This window comes from Halteromyces radiatus (genome assembly GCF_025201355.1).
Source record: "Halteromyces radiatus strain CBS 162.75 chromosome Unknown BX664scaffold_11, whole genome shotgun sequence".
NCBI lineage: Eukaryota > Fungi > Mucoromycota > Mucoromycetes > Mucorales > Cunninghamellaceae > Halteromyces > Halteromyces radiatus.
In genome coordinates this window covers 497,339-519,159 of record NW_026251697.1, presented here as the reverse complement: position 1 = coordinate 519,159, position 21,821 = coordinate 497,339, and the positions used below count along the sequence as shown (strand labels likewise).

Here is a 21,821-nt window from a genome sequence, read left to right as displayed (position 1 = left end):
TTAATTCAGTTCATCTTTTTTCTTTTTTTCCCTCTCCTTGAAAAAAAAAAGAATAGCTTGGCTCCCTTTTTTTTTTTTTCTTCTTCTTAATATTTTTTTTTTTTTTACTTTAAATACAACTTTCTCCATTCCACTCTTTTTTTTTCACTCGTTTTTATATATCTATATGACTGATATATTACCACAAGACACTACCTCATCTTGTGGAGTATGTGAACGTTGGGAAAGGCAGTTTCAATTGCAGGCAAGTGAACTCGCTAATCTACAAACTCAACTTGCTGAACGAGATCAACAATTAGTAAGACTACATGCAGATATGGAACAACTCAATGCCAAGTATGTCTCAGCTATTGATCGTGTAGCTGATATTCAACATGAAAAAGATCTAGTGGAACATGATCTGGAAGAATTATCTTGTAAACTCTTTGAAGAAGCGAATGGTATGGTGGCTATTGAAAAAAGAGAAAAATGGCTATTGGAATCTCAATTACAAACTGTTCAACAACAGCTCTTGGACGAAAAAGCTCAACTTTCTGAATTACGACAACGTTTATGGGATAATGATCAACGAAAACGTCATGGAAGGAAACAAAAGGTGAAACAGTCTTCTATCAAACAATCATTGATCACTACTACTCTTAATGAAGAAGACGAAACTGATTATGACGACAATGAAGACGGTGATCTAGATGACAATAATAACAATAATGATAATGATGATACTTGGCAAGATGCTACTAATGATTTGGATGATCCTCAGGTACGAGCACATCATGATCTTGCTCTTTTACATGGTGTAGGAAAAGAATTACATGATAACAACATATCAACAAAACCTACAGAAAAAAAGAAACAACAATTACGATCAGCATCCATGCCTCCTCCTTCATCATCATCATCATCAAAGCCCATTCTACCTACCATTGATCAAGTCCAATTGGAAGCCTTTCAACAATTTGTACATACTGCTAGTTCGGTCCCATTGAAGAAATTGTATCAATTTGCCTATATGAAATACTGTCAATTGGAAGATGTGGAACCTTGCCTACGATTTGGACCTCATTCTCGATTATCAGTAAAAAAGATGATGGATTACTTGTTACAACAATCATGTTTTATTGAACAAATGTCTTTAGAATGCAATGAACAACAACATCAATCAAATGATCCTATGAAAACAGCCATTCCGTCATCTGTGGCTCAGCGTTCTTTAATATGGGAAAGATGGCATAACAAAGCTAATAACACTACCATTGGATGTGCAGCATGTGGACGACAAAAGACCAATCAAGATGAAATGCCTTATTATCAATTCAAAATGGACGAAAAGGATGATTGGCTTCCTATGGATCAATACTGTAGAGATCGTCTGGTTGCTGTTTGTGAATTCTTTGTCTTTATTCGTAATATCCATTTACGACTTTATTCTCATCGTACCATTGATGATCTTTATTCTGAAAATATTCGTCTTCGTTTACAAATGTTCTATTCTCGGTAAGAATATTCAAAAAAAAAAAAAAAAAATCATCCTCTTACTCTCTTTTTTTTTTTTTTTTTTTTTTTTTGGTAGTATGGGCGCTTTACCAGTGGTATTGGATGGTATGGGATTGAATGTTAATGCTATTGGGAAAGCATGTCCTCCTCTTGATCAAGATGATATCTCTGATGGATCCGTTTCAAGTCAATATCCTACTACACCGAAATAATCCTTTCCCTGCCGTATCTTTTTTTTTTTATTATTCTTTCTGTTTGTTTCACATTCTTCATTTTATTTTATCTTTTTATTCATTCCCTTACATTTCATTCATTCATATATACATACTTACATACACACTTACATATATATCTCTCTACACTTATTTTATATTCATTATTTTCATATTTCATCCCCTTTATTATCATTATTTTTATTATTATATTATCATCACTTTTTAGTTTGTACTCTAGTTATACTTCAAACACAATAAAATAAAATAAAATACCTTTTTCGTATTTAATTTATGTGATTCAATAAAGACAACAAAGAATAGGATTATTATATCATATAGAATAAGATGTTTCTTTTTATTATATTACGTCATATATAAAGAAAAAAAAAGTATGAATGAATTAAAAAAAAAAGGTTGTGCATAATCATAAAACAAACAAAAAAACAAAAAAATAGGCATACTACCGTAAAAAAAAGGGGGACACATAATCATCTAATAATAGTAATAACAATAAAGAAAAAAAAAACCTAAAGAAGATAGTTGAGCATAAAAAAAAAAGAAGTTGGATAAAAAAATAAAGGTAACTACATAAAAGGAGAGAGGCACTTGGATCATCATATAGAAGAAGAGGTATCATTTGTATTGCCACCCATAATATTCATCATAAAATAAAGTAATAAGCTGCAGGAAGGTTCATGTAATCCATTTTGAGATTGACAGTATTGACAATAAGTGACTGGCTGATGTTGATCATCCAATGGATATGATGTTGCAAAGTTGGATTGTAAACGATCAGGCATCATGTTGAATCTTTCCATCATATGTAATTGTTGATCTTGTTGCGGTTGATCCTGTTGCCATTCACTATGTTGATTCTGAAGAATGGTTGTCGTTCCAATAGATGTCAAATGGTCAAATACAGGATACTGAAAGGATTGTTGTTGAGGTATACTATTACTATTACTACTACTACTACTACTAGGTCCATAATGTTCCAAAGGCCACCATGATTCATCCATCATTGATTCCACCGGTGTCGTCAACATAGTTTCTTGATGAGTCGTACTATTTTCATTGTTCAAGTTACTGATATAATCAATGTTCAAATTATTATTACTTTGAGTAGATGTGGATTCAGTACTTGATGGGGAGATGAGAGAGCCATCCAAAGGTAAACTAGTAAGCATCGAAGTAAATATGAATGGAGATCTGTCGGAACCAACCAAAGGTAAAGTGGACACTGGTAATTGTGGAGACATGGTTTGTGGAATAATCAATGCTGTAGTAGAATCGGCCGTTGATATTGTGGTCAATAAAGGAAATGTCGATGCAGTAGAGAGTGGATTCATAGTAGGCAATGAATGATAAGATCGGACTGTTCGAGAATAGGATGTAGGAGACGTTGATGATGGTGATGATGATGATGTAGCCTGATTACTATTGGATCTTCGCTGAGGTTTACGTCTACGCCAATGATTCCATGTATGTCTGTGTCGAGGGGTGGATTGTTGATAATGCTGAGGAGAAGACACTGGTAATTGAGAAGGCACAGTTGGAGTAAATGTATGATAGGTTGATGTCGAAGATCTTCGTCGACGGTTGTTTTCATATTTTGAAGTAAAAGCTGAAGAAGACGAAGAAGAAAAAGGAGAAGAGACAGATGTCAGAGGAGTACTTGCACTGGATCGACGGCCTAAAAAAAAAAAAAAAAAAAAAAAAATGAATAAATAATGAGATACATGGATAAGTGACATATATAGATCTATACCATCTAACATCAGACTAGGCGAAGGAGGTTGAGCAGGCAAAAGTCGTCTTCTAATAGCCAACGCAAATCTTGCAGCACGGGAAGAAGGATGATCACGCTGAGATTCATTTTGTTGTTGTTGTTGTCGTTCAATGCACCTATTGTGATGTGAAGTATAACCTGCATTTCTGAATCCACGTTGGTCCAAAGCTGGGAATTCTTGATTACAAATAGGACACTGTAATTTGGCTGGAATTGACATGAATCCAAGACACAATAAGATGGTTGTTGTTTACTGGTTTGATTTGTTATTGTAAAAAATAGGGAATGTTGTAATAGAATGAATGGATGGAAGAATAAAAATAAAAAAAATAAAAAATAAAAAGAAAAAGAAAGAGGGAAGAAGAATATAATAAAAAAAAACATAATGTAAATCAAGTAAAATGAGGGGGTTTTTATATCAATATATCTAGAGGATAGAGAATATGAATATTAATGGATATTTGATAAAGAATACAAAAGAGTAAATATAGAAATAAAAAAAAATAACAAACCAAAAGGTAATGAGGAATAACAATGGAATCAGGGTCCAAATTTATATACATTCAAAGGTATCAATCTTCTTCTTCTTCTTCTTCAGCTCCGAGTTGAAGCATCACTCGAGACCATTTTCGATCACTTGCCCAGTCAATGCTACTTTCCAAGATCAAACCCTAAAGATACAATTTTATTAAATCATCATCTATATAATCATCTTACTATTTTACCATAAGAACATTTTTTGCAATTTCCAAACGATTTTTAATATCATGTAATCTATATAAAGAAAAAAAAAAGAAAGAAAGAAAAGTTAACAATGAAAAAATATTCATTATATAATTATACTATTTCCGAATCCTCTTTTTTTTTTTTTTTTTACTTTTCAATAGCTCTTTCTTGTGTAGGTTGAGATGATGTAACACTTCCTTGAGCAGGTGTTCCATTTTCGATTTGTTGTTGTTCTAATACTGCTTGTTGTTTGACACGATCTAAATTCATCACCAATTGTCCATTTTCTTGATATTTCACTATAAATAAAATCAAATCACATCGAACAAAGAAGTTTTTTTTAATCATAATGAAATCTCTTTATGTATATATTTTTGTATTTACCGATTGCTTGTGCACTTAAATAGGTTAATCTATTTTGAATTTCATTTAATTGTTCTAGGAGTTGCATTTTTTCTACCACTAATTTATCACGATATACCACCAAATCTTGTACTTGTAATCTATTATTATAACACAAAATAAAAAAAAACAGGGTTAGTGTATTAATTCAAATATACATACAATGCCATAAGAGTTGAGATCATCCACTTATTATTGTTATTAATTTTTTTTTACTTGAGAAGGTCTGAAGGTTCATCGGTCAAAGTGTCACGAGGGTAAAGAGAGTCAAGTATATAATGACTATCATCCAAGTTTTCTGAAATACGATCTTTACTAAGATTGTATTGAGCCATAATATCCATTCGTACGCGAATAGCTGCAACATGTTCAGGGTAAGCACGTAATTTTTCTTGTACTTGTTCGTCCGTCATGTTTTGTATCTTTTCCTTGATAGCACTGTATGTTCCCAAGTCACGTTGTTTTCGTTGTTCAATTTGTCGTTTCAACCAATCTATTTCTAATTGATTGTCAAGTATATGCTGTTCCTTTTTTGATAGAATCGATGTTGTTTGCATTATACTGTGTCAAGTTTCGGAACTGAAGACGAAAGAAAAAAAAAAAAAAAAAAAAAAAAAGTTGGGAACAAAAAAGAAAAGCCGGACGGGGTTTTGAAAATACACTTCATAACTGAATATCGACCCTATTCATCTTCCTCTTTCATGGCTTTGATCATTGTTTATGTTGAGTTATTTTGATACATAGATTCATCAATGATAATAAATAGTAATGAAATACATAGCATAGTGAAATGTATAAAGTGAAAAGATAGAAAAACTGAGATATTGTGCCTTTTTGTTTCCAAAAAAGGAATTCATCCATGTCAACGTCTTAAGAGAAAGTATTATCTAGAAAACTTTGTTTTTGTCATTCATCATTTGTAACTGGTAATCACTCTTAATATATTAAAAAAAAAAAAAAATCAGGTCATAGAGAGAACATTTTTGAAACCGTACTTCATCTTTCTGCCGATTATCGCCGGTTTCTAATGTAAGACTGAAAAAAAAAAAAAAAAAAAAAATATAAAAAGACAAAATCTTTTTTACTTGATCATCGTCACAAAATCATCTATATTTAAAAGTATTGGATAGCATGGAAAGACTCTCAACACTTATCAACTGTGATGAATTACCTCCTGATTTTCTTCCTGTGAGTAATATAGATACTCAAGCACCAGAACGTCAACGTATGATAAAAAAAGATATTTCATCACCTATTTGATCATGATGTTTTCTTATTATAATAACTCTTTTTTTTTTTAAAATATATATATATATATATATATAGGAAGGATTGTGATAGCATATGATCATTCTGATAATAGTGATGCCACATTTGCTAAGGTCATTCGACTTGGATTGATCAGTCCTAAAGATGAAATTTATATTGTACATATCATTGAACAAAGAGAATTACAAAACATTTTTGCACCCATCTTCCAACATACTGGTATGAATAAACCTTTGGGAAATAGTGAAGTTGCTACCACTGCTCATACTATTACTGAAGGTTTATTACATGAAATAAGAAAAGTTTTAATGACAAATGGTGTAAGTACCCAAAAAAACAAAATGATGTAGCTTTTGATATATATATATTTCTATGATTGATAGTTCGAAAATGTCACGACGGAAGCTGTTTTGGGTGATCCAAAACAATCTATGATTGATTATTGTCAAGCTTGTAAACCCGATTTCCTTATTTGTAGCCCGCGCGGGTTAAATCCTGTTCAAAAGTACAAAAAAAAAAAAAAAAAAAAAGAAAAAAAAATCAAACTTGCCATTCATATACTACTTAATCACTTTAAATTTTTTTTTTTTTTTTTTTTTTTAGAATGGTATTGGGATCCACTTCATCTTTTCTCATTAAAAATATTCCTTGTCCAGTCCTTATATGTAAATTAACAGCACAAGAACTAGAAGAAAGAAAGAAATATAATCATGTCAAGACACAACGATTTGAACATTTGATTGGTAAGTTCCTTACTATATATATATATATATTTTTCATATTTTATTATTTTAATATTTAGGAGCAATCAAGGAAAAGTATAAATGAAGACAATCAGTCGAATATAAACAATTGATATCTTTTTATTTGTAATTTGAATGTTGTACATGGATGACAAGTAATAAATAATAAATTTGAAATAGTATATATGTATATAAAAAGATGAATCAAAAAGTGTGTAAAATTTTCGAGTACTAAAAGATTAAATAAACTAATCGATAAGAGAATGATGATAATAATGATGATGATGATAACAATAATAATAATGATGAGGATGATATGATGATAAAATGTATTTAATGTATATAGTTTTTTTTTTTTTTAAAAAAAAAAGGAGAGGGAGAAAGAGAGAGAGGGGAGACTACGAATGGTTTTTCCGAGCATCTCGACTTGATTTAATCAAAGGTATCAATGACTTGACATTATCACCTTTCTTCAAAAAGGGATGGGACAAAAGTTCAGTGGCATCAGGACGATCTTGACTTTCCACACAGAGAGACACACGTAAAAAGTCAACTAAATGAGATGATAAAGCATCAGGATGTTGTATAGCAGGAGTACCATTGGTAGCAATCAGATATAATGCACGAAGAGGGTTTTCGTGAAGATAAGGAGGTTCCCCTTCAATCATTTCAATTGTCATAATTCCTAATGACCAAATATCAATCTTGGGTCCATATTCTTTTCTTGTCACTACTTCTGGTGCCATCCAATAAGGTGTTCCAACCATGGTTGTTCTTGTTTCTGCATCACTAAGTCTAGCACAGAATCCAAAATCAGCTAAAGAAATATATATATATATAAGGTTAAATAATCATCATCTTCAGTATCACCTTCCTTGCATTTTTCTATCTTTTTTTTTTTTTTTTCACTTACTCAGTTTGACATGACCATTGACGCCAAGTAAAACATTATCTGATTTGATATCCCGATGAATAATGCCAAGATGATGTAAATGTGCAATACCTTGAAGTGTTTCTCGACACACAGTAGCGATTTGTGTTTCCGTCATCATATTTGTTGTCACCACATCAGTTAAAGATCCACCTTCCATATATTCCATGACTACCCATAATTCGCCGTTCACCAAAAAGGAATCGATAAAATTGACAATATTCTTGTCTCGAGCTTCTCGCATCACCAGAATTTCGTTAATGATCAGTTCTTTCTTTGGCTGTTGAGCCAAGTTCATTTGTTTGATAGCTACTGACATGTTGGTATCCACTGATTGTGCTATACAAACCCCACCAGATGCACTAATCATAATCATCATGTTAATCATCAATAAAAAAACGATTCACTTTTTTTTTTTTTTTTTTTTTTTTTTTTTTACCCTTGGCCAATTTTCAACATGTTGCGATAAAGTTTTGTTGGATCAGCATCTGTACATATTGCTTGCAATCCTGCAATTATTTCAGCATCCTTGGCGGCTTCACGTTGTCTTTTCTGTTCACGGCGTTTTGCCCTAGTTTCTGCACCTGTATCAAGAGCTGGATCAAGAGGAGCTGCCACAGATGAAATAAATACTTCATTTGACTCTCGGTTATATTTATATTTGTTGTTGTTGTTATTATTATTATTTGCTTGCAGTTTTGTACGAGGAGGTGCAATCGGTCCTTGGCTTGAGAAGGTTGATGATGTTGTGTAACGTGATGAGGGGTCATTGTTGGCAGATGATTGATTATTGATGTTTGTTGGTTGTTGGCTTGTAGGTTTGTTAAAAGTAGTAGTTTTCAAATGTGTAGGTTTACTTGATAAAGGTGGTTTCGGTGGTGGTCTTCCTTTGTTTACTGGAGGTGATAGAGGAGTTGATGGTAATGTAGGTAAAGAAGTCGAGGATGGTAAACCACTTGGTCCTTGGAATATAGACATACGTTCAGCAATCGTTAATGACGGTGGTTCAGTATCATGGATATCATTTCTATCGTTGGATGATGATGGACCTAAACAATAATAATAATAATAATAACGTAAGTATATAATATGAAAAAAAAAATGGAATATAAAATAATTATTTACTTGAAATAGGGGGAGGTCTAGAAGGTATGGTCGGTGGCGGTGGTGAAGTTGCAGGAGATGAACCAAAACCAGGAGGTCGAGCGGGTATGGATGGAGGTTGTTGACGATCATTAGACTGGATGACTACAAGTTTAGGTCGTGTACGTTGTGGTAATGGTGGAGGAGTAGGGTTAATTTGTGCTTGTTGACCATCATTCACAGCTATTCGATGTGGAAAGGCATTTCCGAATTTTTCCCAAACTTCATCTTGTGATTGTTCCCTTGTTTCTTTATAAAATTCAAGAACATCCAATACGGCCTAGTAGGAGAAAAAAAAAAAAAGGAAGAATTAATGGACTATTATTGAGTTATTTTCTTTTTTCACTTGTATAATGTTTACCTGAGGATTTTCCTTTTGTTCCCTTTTTGTAATTCCACTCTCTTGTAATAAGATTTGCCATTCCCTTGGCAGCCCAGTAAATTCTCCAGTTTGCTGATTAAAGCCAACATGTGTGACATGGACAAGGTTGTACGGAGAAGAGATTTTGCTTTTCGAGTTGGATGTAGAACCAGAAGGTTGTGACGACGAGGAAGATAATGGTTGAGTCAACAAATCTATCCAATAACCCATATTAATTAGCCTTTTGTATTCATTCATTTTACCATTCAGGACTTACCACTAACACTGCCAACTACTTTTCCAAATACACCTTTGAATACACCAGCGTTGACATGAGAAGTAAGAAGATTGGTTTTGGTATCGTCTTCTTTCCTTGTTAAGGTTGTTAAACTGTCGGTTGATGGAGTTGTACCAGTAGAAGAACCATTTCGTGAGTCGAAATAAGATAAAGTAGTAGCAGAAGGTCGAGGAGGATGTGGAGGAGGTACCATTAATGTTTGGTGTTGTTGCCGAGAGGCATTGTTTGTAAAAAAAGATTCGTTGGAGGAGTTGTGAGAACGTTGAAGTTGACCATTACCAGTAGCATGAGGAAAGACCTTTTGATGTTGTATTTGATGTAAATAATAATCTTTGGAATTGTCCCCCGTAGCATGACGACGGATATTTTCAACAGTACGAGGAGAAGTTGTATGTGATGATATACTTTGTTTGATAGGAGACGGAGGAATATCAGGTCTTGTTGGTCGAGGTGGTGGAATATTCAATGAAGAAGTTGCCAATGGAGAAAAAGGAGGATGTGGACTAGATTGAGTATCAGAATTATCGTTGGTGACTTTGTTGTTAAACAGTTTGATATTGGCGGACACGATACCAGAAGGTGGAGATGCAGGTGTCGACATGGTATATATATATATTTATATTAATATTATATTATATATATACAATTATATATATAGAATAATAAAGAATAATAACAAGAAAAAAGACAAAAAAAAAAAGGTTACGTAAAAAATACAGGGTCAAGCATAAAAGAAAGGGAAAGACAGAAAAGAAAAAAAAAAAAAGAAAAAGAGAGAAGAGAAGGGAAAAAGAGAGAAAAAAAAAAAGATGGATGTTAAAAGGTGAGCTGAGTATAAATTTATAGACAAGTTAAGGATAGGAGAGAAAGATGATCATCGTTTATTCAAATAGTACAAAGGAAATGACAGAGTCAAAAAAAGACCCTTGGATCTACGTATTTCGCCCCCTTCCTTTCGGTATTTGAGAAGAAGAAATGGAAAAATGATTAGTGTGATGATCAACCAAATATTATTTGTTTATGTGTACTTACCAAAAAAAAGAAAAGTCCTCCGGTTCTAAGGCATGGTCGCCACGCATCGAACCATCCATGTGCGCGACGCAAAAGGGATAGTATAAGTATCGTATAGTAAAAAAAAAAAAAAGATCCAAAGAGAAAGAAAGACAGAGAGACGCAAGGACAAACAACCAGAGGCACAACAAGACCAAAGAATAACGAGGAAAACGGGGAAACAGGTACCGCCAGAGGAGGATAGAGTGTTCTGTCGCGTCTGGCCAGGTGAACGGTAAAAAGAAGACACCAACAAGGCAGCAGCCAGAAAAAGCAAATGATTTTTTTTTGTGTGTTTTGTAGAAGAAAGAAGAGCAAAAGAAAGAGAAAATAATAAAAAGTGTCTTTTATATTGTTTTTTTTCCTCCAATCAGGTTGAGACTATCCAATATCATGATTATTCTATTAAATCAAATATTTCGGGCTTATTGATCAAACCAATCATCCATCATCCGATCATTATATATCATAAAATACAATACAGAATTCATTTCTCATAAAATAAAATAGAAAGTTACTTTGAAGAGATCACATATTTTGAGCATAAATCATGACTGCGACTCAATTGCAAAAATCCTTTCCCATCGGACTTCGTAATGGCCTTTCCACAGGCTTTCCCATTTTGACTTTTGGAATATCGTTCCCCTTTTTCTCTCAAATCTCTTGTCTTTTGTTTTCTGTTTGGTACTACATGAACATAGACAATGCTTTCTAGCCAAGATTCCCAAATAGATTACTCTGTTATTATATCCATTGACTTTGGTACTGTTTGAAAAATAATTAAATTATAATGTATACTTTATTTAACCAACCTCTCTCTTATAGGTACCACTTTTTCGGTATGCATCCCTATATTCCTCTATTTTTTTTTTTTTATTTGTATTCATTTCTCAAACACCGTAGGGATGTAGTTATGCATTGAAAGGAAGTCAAGAAGTTTATGACATTACGAAATGGCCAAAATATACCGGTTTCTATGGCAAAGTACCGACTTTACTGTATTACAAGACAACAACAAATCGACTGTTGGATTGGGGAAATGGTGCTAGACTTTTATCATTCAAGGTAACAATAGAATAATAATAATAATAATAAAAAAGATTTATTGACTTGAAATTTATATTTCTTATAGCCTAAACAAGAAGGAAATTTGATTCATAGCTTTAAAATGTGGTTGGCTGATGATCAAACTACTCAACATGAGGAAAATCATTCCTCCATTGATATTATTGCTGATTATCTAAGCAAGTTTCATCAACATATATTGGAAGAATTGGAAAAGAAATTGGATCCTCAATATACACCTGATCAATATTGTTATGTAAGTACTTTATCATGAAATCAATTCCCAGTCAATCTATTGTATTCATTTTTTTTTTTTTTTTTTTTTTTTTTTTTTGGTTAGTGTCTCACTGTACCTGCAATTTGGTCTGACCATGCTAAAGCAATGATGCGTGAAGCTGTTATAAAAGCAGGAATGATTCAAATGGATGATCCATTAGATAGACTTACTTTGATTAGTGAACCTGAAGCTGCTGCCCTTTATTGTGAACAAAAATGCGACATGTCAAATCTCAAACATCAGGATAAATTTATGATCATTGATGCTGGTGGTGGTACTGTAGATTTGATTATTTAGTAAGTTTTCAAATAATAATAATAATAATAATAATAATCAATTCCTTTTTATATATTAACTATTATATGTATATTGCTTGGTAGTGAAGTTCAACAGTCTTCTCATGATAAAACTCGCAAATTGAAGGAATTGACAAGTGGTTATGGTGGGATTTGTGGTAGCTCAGATATTGACAAAAATATGCGCAAATTACTCTTGAAAAAGTTTGGTGAAGAAGGATCATCTATGCCAATATGTACTTTGGAAATGATTATGGAAACATTTATTGAATATATCAAAGTAAGAGTGTATATTTAAGAAAAAAAATAAGTAAAATCGATCTTTTACACTTTTATATGTATATATAGCCCGTGTTTCATGGTGATGAAGATCAATACTTGGATATTCCTGCTACGGCCTTATCTTATTTACCTGAAGGATTATTGAATGAAGTATATACATTACTACTTTTTTTTTTTTTTTTTTTATTATTATTATTTTTAATGAAATTCTTTAATATTTAAACCATAGGATTATCAACTTGTTTTATCAGCAGAAGAACTAGCACAAGAGGTGTTCAAACCTGTATTTGACTCAGTCATCATGCTCATCAAAAATCAATTATCAACCATCAAAGTGAATACAGCATTTCTTGTAGGTGGATTTGGAAGCTCGATCTATTTGTATCAAACTATCAAAAAGGCATTTCAAGATCAAATTGATGATTGTGTTGTCCCTCCTCATGCAGAATTAGCTATTGTTCGAGGCGCAGTATATCATTGTATATCTCCGGGATTAGTGACAAGTAAAGTAGCTCGGTATACTTATGGTGTACGTACACGATTACCATTTGAAGAAGGCTTGGATCCAGAAGAAAGTGCAGTATTTACCTCGGATGGTATCAAAAGATGTTCCACTCGGTTTGATATTATTCTACGAAAAGGTGAACGTATCAAGGTAAATAGTAAAATTAGAAGATCTTTTTGGGTGAGTTATCCAAAGCATACAGAAGGTAAAAAAAAAAAAAAAAAAAAAAAAAAGAATAGATTAAAAAAATAATGATCATTTTTATTTTATTTTGTAATGATGAACTGATTATTTTTTTGTTTATAAAAAATGTTATAGCGGACCTTTATATATACAATGGTGATGATCCAATTCCTCGACAAATCAATGATGTTGGTATCAAGAAAATAGCAGATTTTCCTATTAAAATGCCTTATTTACCTGGAATGATGACTGGTGAAAGAATAGATGTTAATATAGATTTTATATTTGGATTGACAGAACTAAAAGTAGATGTTTTAGTATCAGGTTATAGGTCTCAGTTTACAACTAGAATTCTTGACAAATAAACAATTTTTTTTTTTTGATTCATGCCTATTGTTGTTCTAGTAAAGTCCGCAAGTCTGGGTGTTTTTTTGGCGGGGTCTCTTTTGGTGAGAAAAGTTCAGTGGCGAACATTTTTTCTGATTGCATCATCTTTCTTTTTAACTTATTTTTCTCAATAAACCCTTTATATCTTGTTTTTACCAATACAGTTGTACAGCTATTACTACTATTAAATATAACAATGTCAACACCACGTAGGAGGATAGAAACTGATGTTATGAAACTGTAAGTTTTATATTATATATACTAAGAAAATATTAAATATATATTACTATACATGTATGATTAACTCTTCTTTATAATATATATATATATATATATATATATTACTTACACTTCTCTTCTTCTTTTTTTTTTCTCAACATTCTCTTAAGCTTGATGAGTGACTATGAAGTAACTTTAGTGAATGATAACATGCAAGAATTTTATGTAAGATTTCATGGACCCTCGGATAGTAAGTCATTAATTATTATATGTTATTAGAAAAAGACTGATCCATTTTATATTATCCATCTTAGCTTCTTTTACAGGTGGCGTATGGAAGGTACATGTAGAACTTCCTGACCAATATCCTTATAAATCCCCAAGTATTGGATTTATGAATAGGATTTTCCATCCAAACATTGATGAAGTGTAAGTTTCATCATCATGGGAGAATAACTAGCTCCATTTTGCTAAACTGTCTTTATTATTATTAGGAGTGGTTCTGTTTGCTTGGATGTGATTAATCAAACCTGGAGTCCTATGTTTGGTAAGAACTTATGAATGAATGACTGAAATGGGAAATGATCTGATTATTTACACTATATCTTATTTATATTTTTAGACATGATCAATATTTTCGAAGTCTTTTTACCACAACTTTTACGTTATCCTAATCCAACCGATCCTCTAAATGGTGAAGCAGCAGCATTATTGATGAGGGAACCAGCAAAATATGAAGCCAAAGTGAAAGGTAGGAAATATATATATATAGAGAGAGAGAGTACAATGATCTTTGACGATTCCTTTTTTTTTTTTTTTTAATGAATAGATTATGTCTCTCGATATGCAACAAAGGAAGCGGCAGATGCAGCAGCTGATGAAACCTCTGATGAAGAAGATATGAGCTCAGTTAGTTATGCAACCAGTGAAGATGAAGCGACCGGAATGGAATTGTAGAACATCCCCTCTATTTGGTCCCTCCTATCTTTTACTACATACCTTTTTCTTTCTTTTTTTCTTCTTCTCCTTATCACACATTTCACTTATATTTAGTTAGTTTTATTTCAGTCATCTTATTCTTCAACACAATATACGAACCCCCCCAAATCAATATGATCAACCCACTTTAGTAATCATCTTTTATTTTATTTTTTTTCATCATATTGTGTTTCATGTCTCTATATATCTTTTTGGTTCCCCTCTCCAATCGTCTATAGTCTTTAAGAAGATAGCAGCATCTGTTGATATTCTTTGTTTAAATAAATTACAAAATCAATTTGGCAATATTTTCATTTTTTTTTGTTGTAGTTTATTGAATTTGATAAATAATTTGCAAATAAAAGAAAATACATGATGATGATGATGATGATAAACAAATGTGTATGGTGTACAATGAATCAATAATATATGAAAACAAGGATATCTAAACTATACAATGACTAAATGTGAAGAATCAATAAACGATACATACACAAAGGTAAGATAACAATAATAATAATAATAAAAAAATACACTAAAGGAAAAATAAATAAATAAATAAATAAATAAATAAAAAAACTAAAATACAAAACATATATATAATAATAAAAAGCTGTGGCATCTTCTAAGTTGATCAATCATCCCGTTTTGGTCGTCGTTTGAAAGCTGGTTCATTCCAATTGCTGTCAATATTCATATTATTCAAAGATCGTCCCATAAATGAGAGTTCATTTGATGTCATGCGTCGTTTCAATCCATCCATAGGAGTACCATCCGTATTAAATCCTGTGACTCCACTGTTGCTGTCATTGTTATTGATATTTGCAGTATCATTTCTAAAATGATCGCTGTTATTGTTGAATCCTGAATTATTATTGTTAGAATAATGATGATTTGTATTGTTAATAAAATTATTATTGTTGTACCAGGGTTGTCCGTATGGATGATAATTGGTAGGTAAGGAGAAGGTAAATTGAGTGTTCGGATCGATTTGGAAAGGATGGAAAGCATTCTTGACGGCTGCTCCAAGAACATTAGGTACTGTTGTTGTAGTAGTTCTATGTTGTAACGTAGGCGTTGTTGCTGCAGATGTTGCTATGTTCGTTGTCGTTGCCACATCATTGGTAACTGTTGGAGTTGTTGCTGAAGTAGTAGTATTGAATCCACCGGAATGATTGGAATGATTAGTAAGTGAATCAGTAGAAGGATTTGATTGTTGTTGTTGTTGTGATGGTGGTGATGGCGATGAAGTGGTTGGCACTGATGATGAATCCATAGAAGACGATAACCCCATATCGGAAGCAAGTTGATTATTACGTTGTCTAGCATATGCTAGAAGATCTTGTACAGGTAAAAAGCCATGTTCAGTTGGTGTTACAAATGAATCTTGTTGTGATACTGTAGTACTGGGATGTGAGCTGATAAACTCATAAAGATCTTGTAAAGCTTGTTGATATCCAGAAGCATAAGCTTTACGGTTTTGAACAAGAGAATCTTTGTAGAGTGTGGTAACTTTAAGAGCTGCAGCCTTGAAAGAATCCATCAAAGCGTTTTCAGATGATTCATAAGAGTCCAAAAGAGATGGATGTTGATTCATTGTATTATTATCAATGGTCGATTGGTATTGAAAACAAAAGAAAAAAATAAGAGATATATATAAAAAAAAAGTTAATAGGGAAAAGAAAAAAAGGAATGGAAAAGAAAAAAAAATTTGCTACCATTAAAAATCCGGCGTTGTTAGAGGGAAAAAAAAAAAAAAAAAAAAAAAAAAAAAGGACCTTGAAAGTATATTTGAGAACAAAAAAAAAAAAAAAATAAGATAATTCATTATTGGATATGAGTAAAGTGTTAGTGGTTTGATATGTAATCTACTAATAGAATGGATAACTAAATGTACTATTGTTGAATCGAGATCGATACGCAGCACAACTTGAATGCCACAATAGAAACAAATACTTGAAAAGAGACATCAATTCTTCATTATGATTGGATGAAAAACAGGCGGATATTGAACTGATGGCTCGCAGGTGTTTTGTCAGGTTTGTTGGTGTGCTCTCTGGTAAAAGAAATGAGTCAACCCATCAAATCGGCAAAGCGGATTTTAGCTAAAAAAAAAAAAAAAAAAAAAGTTTCCAAAATAATTTTTCTTTTTTATCATTTTCTTTTCTTTTTTTTTTTCCTTTTTTTTTTTCCTTTTTCTTTTTTCTTTTTTTTTTTTTTTATTACTCCTTTTTCTTTCCTTCATCCATTATTTAACCATGACCACGCTATTGATTGACAATTATGACTCGTTTACTTATAATGTATATCAATATCTATGTTCTCAAGGTGCCAAAGTTGTAGTTCATCGTAATGACAAGATCACTATTGAAGATATCATGGCTTTACAACCTCGTAATATTGTCATTTCTCCTGGACCAGGACATCCTTCTCAAGATGCTGGTATTTCTCGTCAAGTTATCTCTCATTTTGCTGGTAAACTTCCTATCTTGGGTATTTGTATGGGTGAACAATGTATTTTTGAAGTATTTGGTGGTACTGTGTCTTATGCAGGTGATATTCTTCATGGTAAAACTTCTACTATCAAACATGATAATCGTGGTCTCTTTCGTGGTGTTCCTCAAGATAATCAAGTCACTCGTTATCATTCTTTAGCTGGTGTTTCCTCCACTCTTCCTGATGCTCTTGAAGTCACTGCAACCACGGATGATGGTGTGATCATGGCTATCCGTCATAAAGAATATACTATTGAAGGTGTTCAATTCCATCCTGAAAGTATTTTATGTGATCATGGTCATACAATGATTGCTAATTTTTTGGGTCTTTCTGGTGGTACTTGGAATGAAAACCCTAGTGCTGGTATTTTGGCAAAGAAACCAAAGGTGGTGGTTACTGATGGTCAAGTAGATAATGAAATCAAATCTAATGGTGATGATACTACTCCTGCTCCTACTACTACTACTACTACTACTAATGCTACTTCTACTGGTACTACTACTACTGGTACTACTTCTGCATCTTCTACAAATGGTGTTCCTTCTGTTCTTCAACGTATTCATACTCAACGTTTACAAGATATTGAAGCTGCCAAACAAGTACCTGGACAAAGTCAAGAAGATCTTGAAAAGTTATTAGCATTACATGTAGCTCCCCCATTGAAAGAATTGGTTAGTCATATGCGCAAATCTACTCCTGCTCTCATGGCTGAAGTCAAACGTGCCTCTCCTTCTAAAGGTCCTATCGACATCAAGGCAAATGCTGCTGATCAAGCTTTACAATATGCTTTGGCTGGTGCTAGTGTGATCTCTGTTTTGACTGAACCTAAATGGTTTCGTGGTTCTTTGAATGATATGCGACAAGTACGTGAAGCAGTCAGTCAATTAGAAAATCGACCTTGTATTTTACGAAAGGACTTTATTGTGGATCGATATCAAATTTTGGAAGCTCGACTTTATGGTGCGGATACGGTACTTTTGATTGTGGCGATGTTGGCGGATGATGTTTTGACAGATCTATACAGTTATGCAAAATCATTTGGTATGGAACCTTTGGTGGAAGTCAATAATGCGGAAGAAATGGCCAAAGCTAATGCTCTGGGTGCTAAAGTGATTGGTGTCAATAATCGAAACTTGCATAGTTTTGATGTGGATATGGAAACTACTTCTCGATTGGCTGAAATGGTACCTGATGGAACGATCTTGTGTGCACTCTCTGGTATTTCATGCCGTGCTGATGTTGAAACCTACATGTCACAAGGTGTCAAAGGAATCTTGGTGGGTGAAGCTTTGATGCGGGCATGGAATCTCAAAGCTTTTGTCAACGAACTTCTAGGCAAGACAGAAATCGAACAAATATCTTCAAATCAAGTCAAGAAACATTCATTGGTCAAGATTTGTGGTATTCAATCAGTGGAAGCTGCAATGGAAGCTGCTCAAACAGGTGCTGACTTTATTGGATTGATCTTTGCAAAGAAATCACGTCGATGTGTGTCATTAGATGTCGCCAAGGAAATCATTCAAGCAGTTCATTCATCATCATCATCATCATCATCAAAAATAGATGATGATAAAACGAACAAGATACCCTCTCAAGATTGGTTTGATATGCAACGGTATTTTTTGGAGCAACGGCAACGAAAACCATTGGTGGTAGGTGTATTTGTCAATGAAACGGTGGAATATATGACCAAGGTGGCTACAACGGTAGGATTGGATTTGATTCAATTACATGGTACTGAATCGGTGGAACTGGCTCGTTTCCTTCCTGTGCCAGTCATCAAGGCTTTCCATATGGATAATGATACTTATCTTCCTGGTGCTTTGCCTATCATCACTCAACCTGGATATCATCATGCTGTTTTATTGGATGCAAAAGTGGCCTCTTTACCTTCGGATCAACAAGGCGGACAAGGTGTTACTTTTGATTGGACTTTGGCTCGCAAAGTGGTGGAACACAAACGTCCTACTACTACTACTAGTGAATTCCCTGTGATTCTTGCTGGTGGTCTAGATCCTTCAAATGTAGCACGAGCTATTCAACAAGTCAAACCCTGGGTAGTGGATGTCTCTTCTGGTGTAGAAACCGATGGTGAAAAAGATTTGGAAAAGATTCGTAGTTTTGTAGAATTAGTCAAGAGTACTGAATTTTATTAGTTTAGACACAAAATCTAATAAATTATGATACTTTTTTTTTTTTTTTTTTTTTTTTTTTTATTCTACAGTATTTTTCACTTTATGATTTGATGTCTTTTATCATTTGTTTGTGCCTTATGAAACCCGTTTATACTTTTTTTCTTTTCCTTTTCCGTCCTGATAACCTTAGAATAAGCATTGCGCAGTTATCTTCCCCCTTTTTTTTTTTTTTTTTTTGTATTCAGAAATAGATGGTATGAAGTATTCATGTAATGTTGACGATTGATTGCTTGTTGATGATGGATTGTTGATGATGGATAGTTGATGATGGATTGTTGATGATGGATTGTTGATGATGGATTGTTGATGATGGATTGTTGATGATGGATTGTTGATGATGGATTGTTGGTGATTGATTGTTGATGATTGATTGTTGGTGATTGATCGTTGATGATTGATTGTTTGTTGATGATGGACTGTTGGTAGTTGAAACAATAAAAACAATAAAAAAAAAAGGGCTATAGGACGTGTGATCATCCTTGTATGGAATCTTGCGCCTCGCTTTTTGAACGCCTGACCTGAAAAAGCTTTAATGAATGATGGGGTACAATGTAGAGAGATTACTGCTATAATCCGGTGCCTGACATTTTATTGGTCAACCTGGGGAAGAAGCTGAGGATCGGCAACTCTGATTGGCTCTCTGGATTTTTATGCTACATTGAAAATTTCCACGGTCTGCGAAAAAAAATATATATACCTACTCTTTTTCTTTTCTTTTTTTTTTTTTTTATCATTTTTCCATTCTTTTTTCCAACAGTTCTTACATTATTTCAAACATATCTTTTTTTTTTGTTTTCTTACTTACATTACTGAACAATGTCATTTCTTCCCAAAACACCTATGAATCCTGAATATTATAATTTGGTTTTGCCTGGCATCACGTCCAAGACACGAGATACAGTGAACAAACTTCTCAAGGATAATCACGATACCCATCATATTTTCTTCAATGACAAGAAATTTCATAACCATCTCACTCATCATCTTCTAGCAGCTTATTCTTTTGGTGCCAACGAAGAACGACTTGAACAAATCTACAAGGAACATGCCAGCTATCAACGACCATTACCAGCTCTCTTGGACCAACCTTTGACGCGTGATAACTATCACGAACACCTGGGCGAAGCAAATGCTTATACTAGCTTTTTAAAGTTCTTTGAAACGGAGATTGAACAACATGGTATGATGGACACTATTCGACGATGGATCTGGTCTGGTGACATGGTAGCAAGACTTTTTGGTGGGTTATATCATCCTTTGATTCATCTTGGCTATGGTGTTGAATTTGATGTTCCTGGTCTAGTAGCAGAAGGTAAACTAATATCATCCCCTTTCTTGTACTCATCTTTTTTTTTTTTTTTTTTTTTTTAGGTTTAGCATTGGCAGCATGCACAGAAGCAAAACATAGTTCAGTGATCAGCGATAGTCCTCCTCTTGCTGATGCCATCACCAAGGTCTCTCCCATCTCAACGATTCCTGTACAACAACAAAACTCAAAAGATAGCGATAAGAATGTTTTACTTGATATTTTACAAGCGATTCGTCAAGATGCATCTTTCGATGATACTTTATGCAAAGAAGATGAGGATCCTTTTAAAACACTTTTTTCTCAAGCCTTTGTCGTGGATAAAATCAAGGGCTATGCGAATCAATGGAAACAAGGCAAATCGTGGACAACAAGACAAGATATCAGGTCTCGCTTGAAAGAATTATATACAACAGCGGTGGTTATGCATGGTGCGACTGGGTTCCTTCCTCATCAAGTACATCTTGACTTTGTTTTGATGCATGGTTTGACGTCTTCTTACTTTATACATATCTTGGTGCCTTACTTATCTGTGGAAGAAGCTGCGTCTTTATTACAAGCACATTGGTTTGTGACAGTGACCTTCTTTATCGTGGTTGGACGACCTGAGGTCAAGATGGATCATTTATTGGAGTATGTTTCGCCCAATTTCAAGAATGTGGACGCTCAACTTCCTCATCGACAATGGTCTCGCGTCTTGGAAGCAACTGTGGATGAATCGGATCATGTTATCAAGGCAATCCGTGCGTGTGCTCATGCCCAGATTATGTACAATGATGATCCTGATTGGTTTGATGATGCTCTTTATCTCAAGGCTGCGCAATTGACCTATGATTTACATGGAAAATGGACTTTTGGTGTTGGTTATGAGACTTGATTCATCCTCCCCACCTCTTTTTTTTTTTTTTATGTACCTTAGTTAGTTATGTTTTATTACTATTATTAGTTAGTTAGTTAGTTATATTGTGTAAAAAACCAATGCAAATAAATAGGAATTGTCTATCACAGATGACAAAAAAAAAAAAAAAAGAAAGTGGACTCTCGAAGATGAAAGATGGATGAACACTTTTTTTCTATGTTGATTTTACGCCATCATTATCATCTCTCAATGCATCAACTGAAAGATAACTGATTCATCTGCACTATGGGATAAATTCATCGTACTTCAATATTATCTATCATCACCTATTATTATCCATTGTCCATCAATA

General features: G+C 33.4%; 11 protein-coding genes across 11 annotated transcripts; 7 read left to right on the top strand and 4 right to left on the bottom strand.

Moving 5' to 3' along the window:
- Positions 1-166: 166 nt before the first annotated feature.
- Positions 167-1,498, top strand: BX664DRAFT_270581 (uncharacterized protein; the record flags this gene model as incomplete). The annotated part of the gene is made up of 2 exons (XM_051541106.1): positions 167-595; positions 851-1,498. 2 exons carry the CDS (start codon positions 167-169, stop codon positions 1,496-1,498), a joined length of 1,077 nt encoding a protein of 358 aa, XP_051396117.1.
- A 60-nt stretch (positions 1,499-1,558) lies between these two features.
- Positions 1,559-2,030, top strand: BX664DRAFT_45379 (uncharacterized protein). Its single transcript, XM_051549587.1, has one exon. It carries the CDS (start codon positions 1,612-1,614, stop codon positions 1,933-1,935), a length of 324 nt encoding a protein of 107 aa, XP_051396116.1. The 5' UTR covers positions 1,559-1,611; the 3' UTR covers positions 1,936-2,030.
- Position 2,031: 1 nt separating this feature from the next.
- On the bottom strand, positions 2,032-3,894 carry BX664DRAFT_45378 (uncharacterized protein). The gene is made up of 2 exons (XM_051549586.1): positions 3,478-3,894; positions 2,032-3,402 (listed from the first exon to the last, which is right to left on the bottom strand). Exons 1-2 carry the CDS (start codon positions 3,716-3,718, stop codon positions 2,324-2,326), a joined length of 1,320 nt encoding a protein of 439 aa, XP_051396115.1. The 5' UTR covers positions 3,719-3,894; the 3' UTR covers positions 2,032-2,323.
- Positions 3,895-5,227, bottom strand: BX664DRAFT_45377 (uncharacterized protein). The gene is made up of 5 exons (XM_051549585.1): positions 4,843-5,227; positions 4,609-4,727; positions 4,376-4,523; positions 4,224-4,272; positions 3,895-4,169 (listed from the first exon to the last, which is right to left on the bottom strand). Exons 1-5 carry the CDS (start codon positions 5,181-5,183, stop codon positions 4,071-4,073), a joined length of 756 nt encoding a protein of 251 aa, XP_051396114.1. The 5' UTR covers positions 5,184-5,227; the 3' UTR covers positions 3,895-4,070.
- Positions 5,228-5,732: 505 nt separating this feature from the next.
- On the top strand, positions 5,733-6,723 carry BX664DRAFT_362652 (uncharacterized protein; the record flags this gene model as incomplete). Its single annotated transcript, XM_051548328.1, has 5 exons — positions 5,733-5,851; positions 5,953-6,215; positions 6,279-6,400; positions 6,499-6,638; positions 6,698-6,723. The coding sequence occupies exons 1-5, from the start codon at positions 5,758-5,760 to the stop codon at positions 6,721-6,723; spliced, it is 645 nt and encodes a 214-aa protein (XP_051396113.1). The 5' UTR covers positions 5,733-5,757.
- Positions 6,724-7,036: 313 nt separating this feature from the next.
- BX664DRAFT_270539 (kinase-like domain-containing protein) lies at positions 7,037-9,972 on the bottom strand (the record flags this gene model as incomplete). Its single annotated transcript, XM_051541103.1, has 8 exons — positions 7,037-7,455; positions 7,552-7,931; positions 8,009-8,201; positions 8,325-8,465; positions 8,764-8,992; positions 9,074-9,288; positions 9,351-9,437; positions 9,732-9,972. 8 exons carry the CDS (start codon positions 9,970-9,972, stop codon positions 7,037-7,039), a joined length of 1,905 nt encoding a protein of 634 aa, XP_051396112.1.
- Positions 9,973-10,971: 999 nt separating this feature from the next.
- Positions 10,972-13,394, top strand: BX664DRAFT_369526 (uncharacterized protein; the record flags this gene model as incomplete). The annotated part of the gene is made up of 9 exons (XM_051548617.1): positions 10,972-11,014; positions 11,247-11,260; positions 11,325-11,486; positions 11,554-11,742; positions 11,827-12,059; positions 12,144-12,339; positions 12,408-12,491; positions 12,571-13,051; positions 13,165-13,394. The coding sequence occupies 9 exons, from the start codon at positions 10,972-10,974 to the stop codon at positions 13,392-13,394; spliced, it is 1,632 nt and encodes a 543-aa protein (XP_051396111.1).
- A 133-nt stretch (positions 13,395-13,527) lies between these two features.
- Positions 13,528-14,926, top strand: BX664DRAFT_304130 (ubiquitin-conjugating enzyme/RWD-like protein). Its single transcript, XM_051542508.1, has 6 exons — positions 13,528-13,656; positions 13,806-13,885; positions 13,950-14,064; positions 14,130-14,182; positions 14,258-14,386; positions 14,465-14,926. Exons 1-6 carry the CDS (start codon positions 13,613-13,615, stop codon positions 14,590-14,592), a joined length of 549 nt encoding a protein of 182 aa, XP_051396110.1. The 5' UTR covers positions 13,528-13,612; the 3' UTR covers positions 14,593-14,926.
- A 154-nt stretch (positions 14,927-15,080) lies between these two features.
- Positions 15,081-16,343, bottom strand: BX664DRAFT_343697 (uncharacterized protein). The gene has a single exon (XM_051547352.1). The coding sequence runs from the start codon at positions 16,208-16,210 to the stop codon at positions 15,248-15,250; it is 963 nt and encodes a 320-aa protein (XP_051396109.1). The 5' UTR covers positions 16,211-16,343; the 3' UTR covers positions 15,081-15,247.
- A 480-nt stretch (positions 16,344-16,823) lies between these two features.
- BX664DRAFT_343696 (indole-3-glycerol phosphate synthase-domain-containing protein) lies at positions 16,824-19,308 on the top strand. The gene has a single exon (XM_051547351.1). It carries the CDS (start codon positions 16,872-16,874, stop codon positions 19,263-19,265), a length of 2,394 nt encoding a protein of 797 aa, XP_051396108.1. The 5' UTR covers positions 16,824-16,871; the 3' UTR covers positions 19,266-19,308.
- A 725-nt stretch (positions 19,309-20,033) lies between these two features.
- On the top strand, positions 20,034-21,481 carry BX664DRAFT_287461 (uncharacterized protein; the record flags this gene model as incomplete). The annotated part of the gene is made up of 2 exons (XM_051541744.1): positions 20,034-20,616; positions 20,676-21,481. Coding segments are annotated over exons 1-2 (1,302 nt in total), but the record flags the coding sequence as incomplete, so codon positions are not given.
- Positions 21,482-21,821: the final 340 nt, after the last annotated feature.